A 16,830-nucleotide genomic window follows, 5' to 3' on the forward strand; every position below is an offset into this window, starting at 1 on the left:
ATGCTTTCTAATCTGAATCCAAATCTGCTCGGAGTCTGTGGCCCTCAGGGGCCCTACGAATGCCTGCCTCTGGATGTGGGCGCTCTGACAGCGGAACGCGCAGGTCTGCCCTGGCGGCACTGGGGCGGATGGGCCGGACGTGGGCCTCACGAATCCTCTCTTTCAGACGTTGCAGGTGATCTACCCCTACACCCCACAGAATGATGATGAGCTGGAGCTGGTCCCTGGGGACTTCATCTTCATGTCCCCCATGGAGCAGACGAGCACCAGTGAGGGCTGGGTCTACGGCACGTCCTTAACCACCGGCTGCTCTGGACTCCTGCCTGAGAATTACATCACCAAGGCTGATGAATGTAGCACCTGGGTATTTCATAGGTGAGCGGATGCCAAATTTTTTGCCTGCTGTTTTTTGAAAACCACTGCAGACTTTCAGAGGTGGGGGGGGGACGTGGACTTGACTGTAGACACACAGGGCAGCAGTTACCGTCAGGAGAGGCCATGGGGAGGAGAGCTCTGCTGCTCCGTGACTTCCGGGAAGGGCTGATGTGGGGCTTAGGAGCAGTGAGCCAAGGGTCGCCCCGCTTCACTCTGCCTGCCCCAGCCCACGTGACGGTCTGGCTGAGGTCGGATTGGAGACTACGCTGGGGCTGCTTCAGGGTCCATCTCTTATGGTCATCCTAGCGCTGAGTCTAAATGGCTTTCAGGTTTCTGTCCACTTTGTGCTGGGTCACTGCTCAGAGGGGTCCTGTGCCCCGCCCCCGCCCCCCGCCCGCCTGCCTAGCATCCAGGCAGATTGGCACCACACCAGCCAGGCCAGTGAGGAAGGGGGTGGCAAGTGTCAGGACGCCTAAACACCCTCCTTTAAGAGGTGGCGCTGAGCAAGTCCTCAGACTTGGTATTTGCATGATATTTGCATTCATGGAATGTGTTTAAGGAAATGGGCAACTGCCAGACCCCTAAAGAGACTCTTGGTCCCCCAGGCACCTTTAGAGTGATGACTTTCCAGCGATCCTTCCCGAAACCAAACTGCTTCCCTGTTCAGGTGGCCTGTGTGGTACAGTTAGCTTTGTCCCAGTAAACAAAATAGAAATAAAAGGCACCTTCTCTTTCTTAAGCAGAGAAATGCAAGGCCAGCTCCTCCCTGGCACACACAGGCGGCTCAGCAGCGTGAACATGCTGGTTGTTTTCCTCCCCGGTGTCCCTGCCATGTGCCGCCGTGGCTGAGAGCTGGGAGCCTGGGCGGCAGCTGCATGTGTCTAACGCTGCTATTGTCCCCACGAAGGAGAAGCAGAGAAGGGCGATTTCAGGGAGCGTTTTGCCTGCAGGGAGGAAAGAAGAGAAGTTCCCCTACCCTGGTTAGCAGCAAGCAGACAAACCACAAACCCAGAGATGGAAAAGAACATCTTTTTCCTTCCTGAATCACTCAGTTCCCAGCAACTCCCCCTTCCTTCCTTGGCACCTCCCACCCCTACCCAGTGAACATCAGCATTTGGCGGCACAGATTGGAAGTGCGAAACTGTTTCATGTTCCCCAAACATTTGCTTCTTCAGAAATGTTTCTGACTATGGAAATAAATAGTTGGGTTTCCAAAGTTACTCTTTTATCCCTATGAAGACAAGTGAAGTGTAACACACATGAATAAACTGAGAGCTAGAAGGTTCTTTGACGATGTGCAGCTCTTAGCTCGCATTCTTAGAAGTAGGGTTCCCTGCAGGAGAGCACTGAGACGCTCTGCTGGCCGGTGTCGGACCACGGTGCCCGAGCCCACCCTTGCCCACGGGAGGGCTCAGGCCGAGCCACGGGGGAACCTCTGAGCGCAGACCCCCATCACAGGGAGAGCTGTGTGTCGTCTCCTGTTACTTCGAGAGGTTACTAGTGATGCTGTTTTCCTAAGAACCATGTCTGAAATTAAACTATCGGTTTCCACAGCCCACCTGCTGAGAGTGGGGAAATAACTAACATTAGGTGTTAGACATTGTAATTAAGAATTTGACTTTTTATTCCAATAATCTTCAGTCCAAATTCCAACCCTCCCACTTACCAGTTGTGTGACCTCAGCCAAGTGACGTTACCTCTGTGAGCCTCTGTTTGTAAATCCATAAAATGAAGATGATAATTAATTGCAGTTACCTCACAAGGGTGTTCTGTCCTTCCGCCCTTCCTGGAGCATCTTGCCTGGTTCTGAGTAACCCTAGACATCTGCCCGTTGGTGAGCCCACCGTGTGCTCTGAATCGGGGTGGGCCGGTACTCAGGGCTGGTGTGTCCTAGGGCCATGCCACCGCCTCCCTGGTCCTCGTGAAGGTGTTCTGGGTGTCAGGGTCGGCTCCCTCCTTCCTCTGTTCCTGACACAAAGCATCTGACTGTTTATTGTCTTACTGGAGCTGATGTCCAGACCGGCCCACAGTGAGTCAGGTCATTTGCTCACAGTGACCGTTAAGGAAAGGGGGTGGCTTTCTCCTTGCCAGCTGAGCAGAAGGAAAGAGAGAAGGGATTCTCTCAGTGTCTTCATGGCGATGATAAATGAAGAAATTAAGGGGCAGGTACAGCACGATGTTGGGACAATTCCATCCAGACATTTCAGGCCCTAAATCTTTGATGAGTCAGAGAGTGAAATTGAATTTTCTTTAACTGTGTGATGTTTCGGAGGGTCTCAATTTAAAACAAAAGAGAACAGCCAGAGTCTATTAGACTGTGTAAATGGCACAAGATTTCCTTTATTTATAGTTACTTAATTTTACCAAAATAGGTCCCATTTGGCCACCCATCACACTTAACTGACGGAGCTTTGTTAAACTGGATTCCTGGTCCTGCCCCAAGACCTGCTCTATCGTAACCCAGGAGGAGTGGGCCCTGCGGCATGCATATTCCTTAGATCTCCCTGCGGGCTCCCACATCCGCCACGGCTGAGGCAGCGCTTGTTTAGGGTTCGAGGCTTCCACGACCTTTGTGCGGCAGCAGGGTGATTCTCCTCACACTTACAGGAAGGGACACCTTAGAGAGTGAGAGGGGGCTGAAGTTATTAAAATCATACAGTTTTTCTGAAAAATTTTTATTAGCAACCAGTTAGCTTTATTAAATCGGTGACTATAAAAAGTTCTTTTTAAAATGAAAATTCTAAGAATAATGTGTTAAAAATAAACAACCCAGAACTGATGTTAAACTGCAGATTCCTGGGTAAATGGATATAAACCAGGACTGCGCTGGACAAACTGGGCCTTGTGGCCACCCTGGTTAGTTGTAAAGAAGCGAGAAATCTAAAACTTAAGTATTCTCCCTTGCTGCTGCCCAGCGAGGTGGAAGGAGATAGTCACAGGATTCACCTAACAACCGTACTTAAATTGCAGTGTTTATTCGAGGAAGCTTTTTGGAGGCCTTAACTGATCAAAATGATTTAAACATGGCACCATTTGCTTCCTCCCGTTTAGCAAGACCTCCCTGGGGTTTCTGTAGTTACAGTGCTGCACCCAGGAATGGGTGCTTGGCTTGCGGCTCTGCACCTCTCGTGAGAGCGTTGTCTCTGGAGTGATTCTGTATTTAGTGATCTCGTTGGAGGCGGTGCTGAGGATGAAGAAGGTGGAACAGGGGATAATGGCCGCGAGGCTTCCTGGGCCACGAGGGCCGCAGGCGAAGCCGCGGAGGCAGTGCAGACGCTCCCTATGATGTGTGCGTTCAGGTGGAAGTCACCATAGAGCAGAGAAAAGGCAACAGGAATTTTTTTTTTTTTTTTTTGAGCAGAAAAGTAGCTGGAAACAATGGCACAAAACTGATCCCTCATTATTCTTTAATGTGACTTTGGTGCCAGCCATGCCTGTGGCATCCTAATAAGCACAAACTCAGACGCCCTGTCCCTGCCCAGAGGGATGAATTCATCTAATCCAAGTAGGGAAGTCCATCTACCCCTAATTATACTGCAGGGCTTCAGAATAAAACAAGGCGCCCCTCGCCAGGAAGGTACGCCCCAGGCCCACTCTCCCAACCATTGCACTGCCCAGGGGGCGTCTCCGCCGATTCCATACCCTGTTTGTCCAGCGTGACGTGCTGGTGACTCCTGGGCAGAGCCACTGACTTCTTCCTTCCCTTCCCCCGCAGTTCTTACTCGATCTTAAGTACAGCACCTTCCCCCGCTCTCTCGTTCGGTGAAGGCATGTTGGAGCGGCAGTTGTATGAGGACCAGGGCCCCGGGGAGATGGCGCCCCTGACTGTCATCTGCCAGCCTGCGCAGGTAAGGCAGACCGCCGGCGTCCCGTCCTCGGCTGCACTCAGGGTTCACAAGACGAGCACCCGTTGGCTAGTATGAAGCCTGTAGATACAAAAATTCAAGACTAGAGGAGTCAGGTGGGTGGTTGTGACGATGACTCCCAGCGTCTGGGCCTAGGCTGGTAAGGAGGGCTCTTCTGCAGAGAGGAGAACATGTTACCTGTACAATAGTAAGAGTTTATCTAGTTCATAGGTCATTGTGAAGATTAAAGGAAATAGGGTGGGGGAATGGGTGAAAAAAAAGTTGAAGAGTAATGAGAGGTACAAATCCAGTTATAAAATAAATAAGTTATAGAAATGCAATACAAAGCACAGAGAATACAGTGAATAATATCATGACTTTGTTTGGTGGCGGGTGGTTACTAGATATACCATGGTGATCATACCATAAGGTACATAAATGTCGGAGCACTATGTTATACACCTAAAGGTAATATAATATTGTATGTCCACTATATTTTCATGAAAAATACTGTAAAGGAAATAATAAGAATAAGGCTCTTGGCATAGTAGCTGGTGGATAATGAGTGTTTAGTGTATGTGTGCTTGATATCGCCAGAAATTGCAGAACAAAGAGTCAGAGTAGTTTGAACAATACAAAGGCAAATTGAAAGTTCAGATTTGTTGGGCATCAAGAGACTAGGTCGCTTTGGCTGGAGCCCAGGGCTTGAATTAGGGGAGAGTGAAAGGGGAGATGGAAAGGCCCTGCCACGTCCCACGTAGTAACTTTCTCAGGGCAGCTGGAAGCTACTGGAAATGCTGCCAATACGGAGCTGGCAGCACTAAGGAAACTGAGAATAGCTGACTCTGTCAGAAAGAAGACATGGAAACATCTATAACGAGCCACAGGCAGTTTTAGAAACCAAGGTCATCCGGACAGGCCTTTGACTAGACTTGCCTGTCTCATCGCCCCGGAGTGGCAGCTGTCCCCCCAGAACCATTTCTGGGGACGCCAACATGTATGTAGTTTGATGACAGAGCCTAAACTATGATTAGAATAGGTGAAGCAGGGCCTCATCGCTGGAAGAGGCCATTGGACCATGTGGTCTAACCACCGCACATTAGAGAGGTAAGGCAGGCATGTTTGTGATAGTAAAAGTCCTCGCCCCCTGAGAAGTCGATGGAGCCTCTCTTTAGGGGAGGACGCTACGCTGTCCCACTACATGGCTTTCTCTGCATGCTGGCTAGTTTTACCTCTGAGCTGTAACTCGAGTGGTGTTCATGTTAGTATTGGCCAGACACTACTCTTACTAACCACAGCAATAGCAATGATAATACCATGTTAATAACCCTTCTTATTTTTCAAAACACCTGCAGTTCATCTCATTTGAACCTCAAAATAACTTGGGGTCTGTAGGATGAGTCCTACTACCCCCATTCTACAGATAGGCCAAGTCATATCGTACATTAGCAAAGCCTGCTCTAGAACTCGGCTCCCCTGGTACCTGGTACCAGGACATGTCTACTTTCTCATGTTTTCCCAACTAATAACTTTTCTGTATTTGCAGCCTCTGAGGGTCAACAGCCAGCCTGGCCCCCAAAAGAGATGCCTGTTTGTGTGTCGGCATGGTGAGAGGATGGATGTGGTGTTTGGGAAGTACTGGCTGTCCCAGTGCTTTGATGCCAAAGGTGAGCGGCTGGTTGGCTTGTTCAGCATTGCTGTTCCTATCATGGCCTCTAGGGGGCACAGTCAAGCTACATTTATCTAGATGGAGTAATTTATGGTTAGGTGGGCGGTAGAAAAGCCTGTAATGTATTACATTCATAAGTCCTTCCCTGATTGCCTTGAGTGCTAGGGAAGAGGAGAGTGTTCTTGTGTGCGTCCTATAAACTGGGACACTGGGTACCAAAGGTAAATGTCTTGCCCCTGGTCATATGGCAACATCAGACGCAGGGGCAGATTTCCCAGCATGAATTCACCCTGATTCATTTTGGTTCCATTTTCCTTTGAGTAACCTGTTGAAGATAGGGATGCTTACATATCAGAGAGAAGCCCCCTGCTTCAGAGAGTCTGCTTGCTATTTCTACTTAAAAACTCTCTTGCCCTGACTAGTGGCTCAGCTGGTTGGGCATTATCCCTCAAAGCAAAAGGTCCAATCAAGGCACGTGCCTGGGCTGTGGGTTGAGTCTCTGGTTGGGGCGCATACAAGAGGCACCTGATCAATGTTTCTCTCTTACATCAGTGTTTCTCTCCCTCTCTCCCTCCCTTCCCATGTCTCTAAAATAAATAATAAAATCTTTTAAAAAAAATCTCGTGTCACTTTTGTCAGAAGAATAGAGGAGTAGATTCCAAGACATTCTAACAAAGGAAAAGTGTCAGCCTTGATATTTTCTAGAAAGCTCAATTTAGTCCCTTTGGCCAAAAATCTATGGACATAGAGAGGGTGTCAGGATCAGCAGAAGTCCTAAGGAAACAAGAAACTCACATAGCCTTTGTATGACGTTTTTCCTAGGCCGCTACATACGCACCAACCTGAACATGCCTCATAGCTTACCTCAGCGGAGTGGTGGTTTCCGGGACTACGAGAAAGATGCTCCGATCACTGTGTTTGGATGTATGCAAGCACGACTAGTGGGTAAGGGTCTGGGGGTAATTGCGCAGCCACTCCGGGCCACATCTTGAGAGCTCTGGTTCCAGTGGGCATGACAAGACACTTCCTAAGAGACTCTACAACTTTTCTACAAGTAGTAAATTTCCTCAAGGGATTTCTTATGTAACCATTTAGTTCAGGACACTGTGCTTGGCACAGGGCTGGTTTACCAAAATGTGTGATTTCTGTTGAGGGCATATGGTCCACTGATGGGGCGAGGTAAGGCTTGGGGCGGCAGAGAGATCAGCTTCTGGCACACGGTGGGGAGCAGGGAACCTTGGAGCGGCCAAATGTATGGAAGCCCATGAATCCTCTGAAGATACCCAGTTCTTTTCAGAGAACCTGCAACACAGAGAGAGCAGCTTTGTCCTATTCAATTAGCTAATGTGTGTCGATTGATCGGTTCTTTGTGCAAGGGACCGTGCTAGTGTTGGGGATCCAAGCATGACTCCCCACCCACAGGGCAACAAACTTGTAAGTACATAAATACCTTACAATCTGGTATCCAAAATAAAACCACACAGGAAAACAACACAAACAGTGTGCACGGCGCTGTGGAAGCACAGGGGGCCCGGATGGCAGGTGGGCGTTGCAGTCGCCTCCTCCCAGGGCCAGCCTGGAATGACAACTGAAGTATGGAGCAATGAGCCTGAAACCAACTGGAGACTAGCTGAACAGAAGTCTTACAACCAAGGTTTTACAGAAGAAGCTACATCTATACTAGTAGGAAGGGTGGAAAGGCAAAAACGTCTGGCCCTTCGCGCATGCATGGCAGTTGAGAATCTGGGGGATTATCTGAGCTGCCAAGGTCGCCCCTGAGGAGTTTAGGGCCTCCACCCTATACTGGACTTTCCAGCCCAGAGCACCACAGCCAGGAAGAAGATCCCACATAACATCTGGCTGTGAAAATCAGCAAGGATTCTGTCCACCAAGAAGAGAGGGGAGTCTGCTAGGGACGCAGGAACCCTCTTAAAGGGGCAACACACAAAAGCTCATTTTCAGCCACTCACCCTGGGCTCCCACAGCAGGAGGGTGGCTCAGAGCTGCAGTTGTGTGAGGATAGACTGGGCTGTGGTTTCGGAGAGAGGGCTGAAGGGACAGTCACCATAGTCCCTGTGCTGAGTCCCTCTCCCACGCTACCCGCAGAGGCCACCTTTCCTGGGTGGAGCACTTCCCTCCAGATGCCATCAGCCTGGGGAGACGCCATAGTCTGATGCCCCTGGCCCCCGTGGCCCAGGCTGCTGAGCTCAGGCCCGCCGCAGTCCTCAGTGCAGACCCTCTTGGCTGGCGCTGAGGAGGTCCGGGCCACCTTGGGGAGATGCTGAGTTCTGTGGCTCTGTGGCAGGGGCCAGTTTTCCCTCACACGCCCACTGGTGCTATGTTCCTGTGCAGAGTCCTACCTTCACAGGGCAAATCTTTCTTCAGGCCTGATGACTGCTGGCCTCACCCTTATGACCCCGAGACTACAACCCAATAAAAAGGTCAGCGGGTACCCGGCGGTTGGCAGCTATTCGTGGTATACCCTGTATCCTTTGCTAAGTAGCCTCTGATGCAGCACCAGGGCCAAGTTTGAATCTGTTTCAATCTGATAAACACCAACTGCACCTACCCGTTGATTCACTGAGACTGCCACTCACCTCACCTACTGCTAGAGGCTTTTTCAGTGACTCAGCCTAACAGGGAGTTGGCAGGCAAGGAAGGTGGAGCCAGATCTGAAGGTACTTGGGCTTTTTGCTGACCTTCCCCAGGGTTCGATAATGGTTGAAGTGGTCTTGGTGTACTGCTTAGCCCCTCCCATGCACACCTAGGTCCATCAGAGGAAGCCACAAACTGTGGATTATTTTGTAGCTCCAAACAGGAAGTCCAAGGTGTGACATTGACCTGTACTGGAGTCTCTCCCAAGAGGCCCCAGAACCAACACACAAAATAGTAGGCTTCAAATGACATCAGAGTACAAACCAGTTAGCTCCACACGTAGCACAGCCAAAATGGAGATCTCAGCAAACAGCAGACCCTGCTGGGGCAAATCTGCTTCATGGGCTCAGCCCCTGCACAGCAGTTAGTACAGTGTGGTCAAGGTCAACCCTCACAGTCAGCCATCCTGAGGGTCAATTCCACCCACAGATGGGCCAAAAACATTTGAGACTCAACTACAACAGGAGGGCTCAGATAACCCACACAAGGGACATTTTGGGAAAACCTAGTTCAGGTGATCAGGGAGACTGTGCCACTGAGTGCCACAGGACACCTACTACCAAGACGGGGAGAAAAAGCAGATCTACCTAATACACAGGAAAATATAGAAAGACACTCAGAATGGGGAGACACAGAAACATACCCAGAATAAGAGAACAGGAGAAATCCCCAGAAAAAGAACTAGATGGATTAGAGGCAAGCTATCTACAAGAAACACATTTCAAAATAATTGTTATGAGGATGCTCAAGGAACTTTGGGGAAGAATGGATGAGGCTAATGAGAACTTCAACGAAGAGAGATTGTAGCATAAAAAGGACATAAAAAGCAAAAAAGAACCACTCATAAATGAAGAACACGGTATCTGAAATGAAAAATATACTAGAAGGAATCAACAGCAGGTTAGATGAAGCAGGGATCAAATCAGCTATTTGGAAGATGAGGAAATACCCAATGAGAGAAGCAATGACAAAAAAGAATTTTTAGAAATGAGTATAGTTTAAGGGACCTCTGGGACATGAGTGTAACAACATCTGCATCATAAGAGTGCCAGGATGAAAAGAAAGAGATTGGGAACCTCTTTGAAAAAATAATAACTGAAAACATCCCTAACCTGGTGAAAAAAGAAGACACACAAGTCCTGGAAGTACAGAGAGTCCCAAACAAGATGAACCCAAAGAGGCTCACACCAAGGCACAGCATAACAAAAATGCCAAAGGTTAAAGACAAGGAGAGAGTCTTAAAAGCAGCAAGAGAAAAACAGTTACGGACAAGGGAGATCCCATAAGACTGTTGCTGATTTCTCAACAGAAAATTTGCCAACCAGAGAGACTGGCACAAAGTAGTTGAAGTGATGAAAAACAATAGCCTACAAACAAACCATTCTATCCAACAAGGCTCTCCTTTAAAATTAAAGGAGAAATAAGATCTTCCCAAAAAAGAAGCTAAAGGAGTTCATCATCACCAAACCAGTATTACAAGAAATGTTAAAGGACTTCTAAAAGGAGAAGAAAGAAAAAAGAGTTATATAAATATAAATAACAAAATGGCAATAAATATGTACCTATCAATAATGATTTTAAATGACAATGGTTTAAATACCCCAATAAAAAGTCATAAGGTAGTTGAATGGGTAAGAAAACAAGACCCATATATATGCTGTCCTCAAGAGATAGCTTAATCACTTCAGATCAAAAAACAGACTGAAAGTAATGAAAAAAGTATTTCATGCAAATGGAAACAAACAAACAATAAAATCTGGGGTAGCAATACTTAGACAAAACAGACTTTATAGAACTGACTGGTATGGCTCACTTCATTGGGTGTCATCCTACAAAGTGAAAGATTGCTGGTTTGCAGTCACATGCCTTGACTGTAGGTTCAGTCCCTGGTTAGGGCATATTGGAGAGGCAACTGATTGATGTTTGTCTCTCACATTGATGTTTCTCTCCCTTATTTTACTAAAAATAAGTAAAATCTTTAAAAAATAAACTTTATAACAAAGGATATAAGAGATGTGGAGGTGGGTGGGGCAGGGGAGAGTGGTGGTGGGTAAATGGAGACAAGTATTGGAACAATAAAAAATATTTTTTAAAAGGAGCAAGAAAAGATGCAGTGATAAAGGGTTCAATCTGACAAGAGGATATAATCCCTGTAACCATTTATGGAACAACACAGGAACAAATATTGATACACTTAAAGAAAAGATCAGCAGTAATACTGCCATAGTACAGTACATTTACACCCCATTGACAAAAGACAATGAAAGGAAACAGTGACCTTAATGACTCACTAGACCAGATGAGTTTAATCAATGTATTCAGATAATTTCACCCCAAACAAGCAGAATATACATTCTTTTGAAGTGGATATGCAAATTTTACAGGATTGACCACATAGACCACAAAACAAATCTCAATAAATTTAAGAAGATTGAAACCATATGAAAAATCACTGAACAAAATGATATGGAACTAGAAATCAATTACAAGAAAAAAATGGAAAAATATACAACCACATGAAGGCAAATTAACAGTTTACTAAAAAAAGTTAACAATGATATAAAGGGAAAAATTAAAAGATATCTTGAGACAAATGAAAATGAAAATGCAACAACCCAGTATCTATGGGATACAGAAAAAGCAGTCCAAGAGGGGAATTCATAGCAATACAGTCCTACCTCAAGAAACAGAAAAAATTTCTGATGTTATACTTAAAGGAAGTAGAAAAAGAACAGACAGACCAAAGTGAGTAGAGGGAAGGAAATAATAAAGATCAGAACAAACATGAATGAAATAGAGTCTAAAAAAATGCAAAAGATAAACAAGATTGATACATCTTTAACCAGACACATTTTAAAAACGGGACAGGACCTTAATAAATAAAATCAGAAATGAAAGAGGAAAGGTGATAACACAGAAGTACAAAGTATTATAAGAAAATATTACGAACAACTACATTCTATTAATGGGACAATCTTGAAAAATATATAAATTCCTAGAAACATGCAATATGCAAAGACTGAATCAAGGAGAACCAGAAAATGTGAACATACCAATAACAACTAATGAAACTGAAGCAGTAATAAAAAAAACTATCAAACAAAACTCCTGGATAGGATGCTTTCACTGGTGAATTTTACCAAACATTCAAAGAAGAAAGAACTAACACCTATGCTTCTCAAACTATTACAAAAATTCAAGAGGAGAGAAGACTCCCAAGCTTATTTTACAAGGCCAGTATTATCCTGATTCCATAACCAGAAAAAGACACTACAAAGAAAGAAAATTATACCCCAGTATACCTGATGAACATAGATACAAAAATCCTCAACAAAATACTGACAAACCTAGTTTAGCAATACAGCATAAGCTCATACATCATGATTAAGTGGGATTTATTTCTGGAGGGTTGGTACAATATCTGCAAATCAATTAACATCATACACCACATAAGCTAAATAAAGGATAAAAATCACATGATCATACTATAGATGTAGAAATAACATTTTTCAAAATCCAGGACCCATGTCTGATAAAACTTTCAGCTAAGTGGGCATAGAGGGAACATACCTCAACATAAACAAGGCCATATATGACAAATTCACAGCCAACATCATACTCAATGGGGAAAAACTAAAAGCATATCCTTTAAAATTGGGAACAAGGCACAAATGTCTGCTTTCACTGCTCTTATTCCACATAGTATTGGAAGTCCTAGCCATAACAATCAAACAAGAAGGTGAAATAAAAAGCATCCAAATTGAAAAGGAAGAAGTAAAGCTGTCATTATTTGCAGATGACATGATATTCTATATAGAGAAACCTAAGGAGCCCATCAAAAAACCTACTAGAATGGATAAATGAATTCCGTAGTGTAGTAGGATACAAAATAAATATTCAGAAATCAGTTTCACTTTATACACTAATAATTAAATATTAGAAAGGGAAACTAAGAAAACAATATCATTTACAATTGACTCAAAGAAATAAAATACCTAGTAATACATTTAATATACATTTAATCAAGAGGTAAAAGGCCTATATTCAGAAAATTCTAAAAAGAAGAAAGAAATTAAAGAAGATATAAATAGAAGTATATGCGTTGCTCATGGATAGGATAAATTAACATCACTAAAATGTCCATACTACTCAAAGGAATGAATAGATTCAATGCAATTTATATCAAAATACCAACTGACATTTTTTCACAGAACTAGAACAAACAAACCAAAAATTTATGTGGAACCACAAAAGACCTCAAATGGCCACAGAAATCTTGAAAACAAGAAAAATATTGGAGTTACCACACTATACACTGCAAGTCCATAGTAATAAAAATAGCATGTACTGGCATAAAAACAGACATGTAGATGAATGGAACAGATTACAGAGCTTAGAAATAAACCCACAGCTATATGGTCAATTAATATTTGATAAAGGAGCCCAGTGTGGGCCAATTGGTTGGAGTGTCATCCTATGGATGGATAGTCACCATTTGATTCCTGGTCAGGGCACATACCCCAGTTGTGGGTTCAATCCCCAGTAGAAGCATGTATGAGAAGGCAACCAAAAAATGTTTCTCTCTCACACTGATGTTTCTCTTTCTTCCACCCCTTCCTTTCTCTCTAAAATATCAATAAACATATCTTCAGGTGAGGATTTAAAATAAATAAATAAACAAATGTGACTACATGAAACTAAAAAGTCTTTGCACAGCAAAGGAAACCATCAACAAAACAGAAAGCCAATTTACTGAATGGGAGAATATGTTTGCCAATGATACATGGGATTAGAGGTTAATATCCAAAATTTGTAAAGAATTCATACAACTCAACACGAAAAAAATAACAACAAAATCCAGTTAGCAGAGAACCTGAATAGACACTTCTCTGAAGAGGACATCAGATGGCCAATAGACATATGAAAAGGTGCTCAATGATGATAATCATCAGAGAAATGCAAATTAAAACCACAATGAGATATCACCTCACAGCAGTCAGAATTCAGAATGACTTTCATTGATAAAATCAGTAAATCAACAAGCAGCTGTTGGCAAGGATGTGAAGAAAAGGGAACCCTTGTGTACTGTTTTGGAAATGCAGATGGGTGCAGCCACAGTAGAAAACAATGTTGAGGGTGCTCAAAAAATTTAGAATGGAACTGTCTTATGACTCAGCAGTTTCCCTTCTGGGAATATATCTGAAGAAATGCAAAACACTAACTTGAAAGAATATAAGCAGCATTATTTATAATAGCCAAAGAGTGGAAGCAACTCAAGTGCCCATTGGTAGATGAGTAGATAAAAAAGAGGTGGTGCATATATACAATGGAATATGACTAGGCCATAAAAAAGAATGAAATTTTACTTTTTGGACAGCATGGATGGACCTAGAGATTATTATGTTAAGTGAAGTCGGTCAGTCAGATACCATATGATTTCACTTATACCTGAAATTTGAGCAACAGAATAAATGAACAAAAAAAAATATAGAAACGGACTCAATAGATGCAGAGAACAGATTTATAGTTGCCATGGGGCAGGCAGGTTGGGGGACTGAGTGATACAGATGAAAGTATTAAGAAGTACAGATTGGTAGTTACAAAATAGTCACGGGGATGTAAAGTATAGCATAAGTAATGTAGTCAAGAATATTGTAGTAACTACTTATGGTGCCAGGTGGGTACCGAAAGTATGCGCAGGGGACAGTTTGTAAAGTATATCATGGTCTAAACACTATGCTCTACACCTGAAACTACTTTTTTAATTTTTCTTTTTTTTAATTTAAATTATACTTTATTGTTTATGCTATTACAATTGTCTTAATTTTCCCCCCTTAGCACCTCCATTCCATCAGACAATCCCCACACCGTTGTCCATGTCCAAGGGTCATGCATATATTTTCTTTGGCTACTATATTCCCTAAGCTGTACTCTGATCCCCATGACTATATTTTAACAACCAATTTTTACTTCTTAATCCCTACACTTTTTTTGCCCATCCCCCTGACCCCCCCTCCCATCTGGCAACCATCAAAACATTCTCTATATCTATGATTCTGTTTCTGTTCCGCTTGTTCATTTATTTTGTTTTTTAGATTCAATTATTGATAGATATGTATTTATTACCATTTTATTGTTCATATTTTTTATCTTCTCAGAAAAGACCCTTTAACATTTCATATAACACTGGTTTGGTGACGATGAACTCCTTTAGCTTTTTCTTGTCTGGGAAACTCTTTATCTGTCCTTTGATTCTAAACGATAGCTTTGCTGGATAGAATAATCTTGGTTGTAGGTCTTTGTTTTTTATCACTTTGAATGTTTCTTTTCAATCCCTTATAGCTTGTAAAGTTTCTTTTGAGAAATCAACTGACAGTGTCCTGGGAACTCCCTTATAGGTACCTAATGGCTTTTCTCTTTCTGCTTTTAAGGTTCTCTCTTTGTCTTTGGGCTTTGGCATTTTAATTATGGTGTGTTTTGGTGTGGGCTTCTTTGGGTTTGTTTTGTTTGGAACTCTCCGTGCTTCCTGTACTGTATATCTACTTCCTTCACCAAGTTAGGGACGTTCTGTCATTATTTTTTCAAATAGGTTTCCAATTTCTTGCTCTCTTATCCTTTTGGCACCCTCATGTTGCGAATGTTGGTGTGCTTGCAGTTGTACCAAAGGCTTCTTACACTCCTCATTTTTTTGGATTCTTTCTTCTTCTTGTGTTCTGATTGGGTTTTTTGTTTTGTTTTGTTTTTGGGGTTTGGTTTTTTTTTTGTTTTTTTTGCTTCCTGATAGTCTAAATCACTGATTTGATTCTTGGCTCTATCCCCTCTACTGTTGATTCCCTATAAATTGTTCTTCATTTCAGTTAGTGTATCCTTCATTTCTGACTGATCTTTTCATGGTTCCGTGCCCTTTTTTATGCTGCTGAGGTCCTCACTAAGTTCACTGAGCATCCCTATAACCATTGTCTTGAACTCTGCACCTAGCAGACCACATATCTTCATTTTGTTTAGTTCTCCCTCTGGAGTTTTGCTCTGTTTCTTCATGGGCCATGCTTCTTTGTCTCCTCATTTTGGCAGCCTCCCAGTGTTTGTTTTCCCATAATATGTAGCATTGCTACAACTCTACAGCTTGGTTGACTGGCCTAATGTAGTAAGTGTCCCATATGGTCTAGTTGCACAGCCTCCTCTGTCACCCAAGCTGGGCACTCGAGGTGCACCCACTGTGTGGGCTGTGTATACCCCCATCCTGCAGCAAAGTGTGATTGCCATTCGCAGGTCAATGGGAGGGATTTAGCCAGGCCAGTCAGCAGTAAGGAATGACACTGACCACTGACTGCCATCTTCCAACCACCTTGGCGGATCAACTGTGCAGGGCACAGCTCCACAGAGCAGGACTTACTTCAGCACAGCTGGTGCCCACTGAGTCTTCCCTTTGAGTGTGTTGCTTGTGGAGGTGATTGGGTGATGGTGCTCTGATGTGGTCAGCAGCTGTTCTGGGTGTGCAGGCTCTGGCGCCTCCTGGGAATGGCAGGCCAAGATCAGCCACCCTTGTTTTCTGTCCAGGGCTACCCAAATAAGCTACAAATCAATCTGTAGTTGGCTGCTACTTGTGCTAGGCTTGGAGGTGCCCAAATGAGTCCAAGCTGTGAACCAAGGCCAGCTGCTTTGCTGCTAGTGTCGAACCTGGGGCCACTTAGCAATAGACTTGGGGCATGCTGAGGCCAGATGCTGTTTGAGAGATTTCAAGAAAATCTAAAGCATAAGCCAAGACAAGACATTTATATTTGTAAAAGCCACTGGAAACAGCCTGGCCCTGAAAGTTGGGTGGGGTGGAGCCTCAGGGAATCACGAGGGTGGGGAAAACAGTATGAGCCAGGTTGATGGAGTCTCAGATATGGCACCCACCTTCCAGCCCTGTGACCCTGTGGTGGGAGTGCTCAGAAAAGGGACAATGGCCTCTGCCATCATTTCTGTATGGGAGAAAGCTGCCCCCGCCCCTGCCTCCACCAGCTCTTGCCCTGATGCTGGGCAATTCAGTTCCTCACTGTATATTCTCTGGTGTCTTTCAACCTGCTGCCCCCATGTTGAAGCTCCGGAGGAGTGAGTCTGAGTAAGTCTGTGCATGAGCCCTTTAAGAGCGACTGCCTAAGACTCTAGTAGTTTGTCTTCCTTAGTCTCAATCCCCACTGGTTTTTACAGCCAGAAGTTATGGGGACTTATCTTCCTAGCACTGAACCCTGGGCTTGGGGGCCTGGTGTGCGGCTGGGACCCCTTACTCCCAAGCTATCCCTC

General features: G+C 44.3%; 1 protein-coding gene across 1 annotated transcript in view; it reads left to right on the plus strand.

Annotated features, from left to right (window-relative positions):
• UBASH3B (ubiquitin associated and SH3 domain containing B) overlaps window positions 1-16,830 on the plus strand; it is a 141,631-nt gene that overhangs the window by 108,299 nt on the left and 16,502 nt on the right. The window contains exons 6-9 of the mRNA XM_054587683.1: window positions 167-375; window positions 4,091-4,223; window positions 5,767-5,887; window positions 6,712-6,834. Coding sequence (XP_054443658.1) covers window positions 167-375; window positions 4,091-4,223; window positions 5,767-5,887; window positions 6,712-6,834 — 586 coding nt within the window. The remainder of the gene's footprint in view (window positions 1-166; window positions 376-4,090; window positions 4,224-5,766; window positions 5,888-6,711; window positions 6,835-16,830) is intronic.

This window comes from Pteronotus mesoamericanus, unplaced genomic scaffold, assembly GCF_021234165.1.
Source record: "Pteronotus mesoamericanus isolate MK-2021 breed Mesoamerican mustached bat unplaced genomic scaffold, CSHL_Meso_final contig_123, whole genome shotgun sequence".
Lineage (NCBI taxonomy): Eukaryota > Metazoa > Chordata > Mammalia > Chiroptera > Mormoopidae > Pteronotus > Pteronotus mesoamericanus.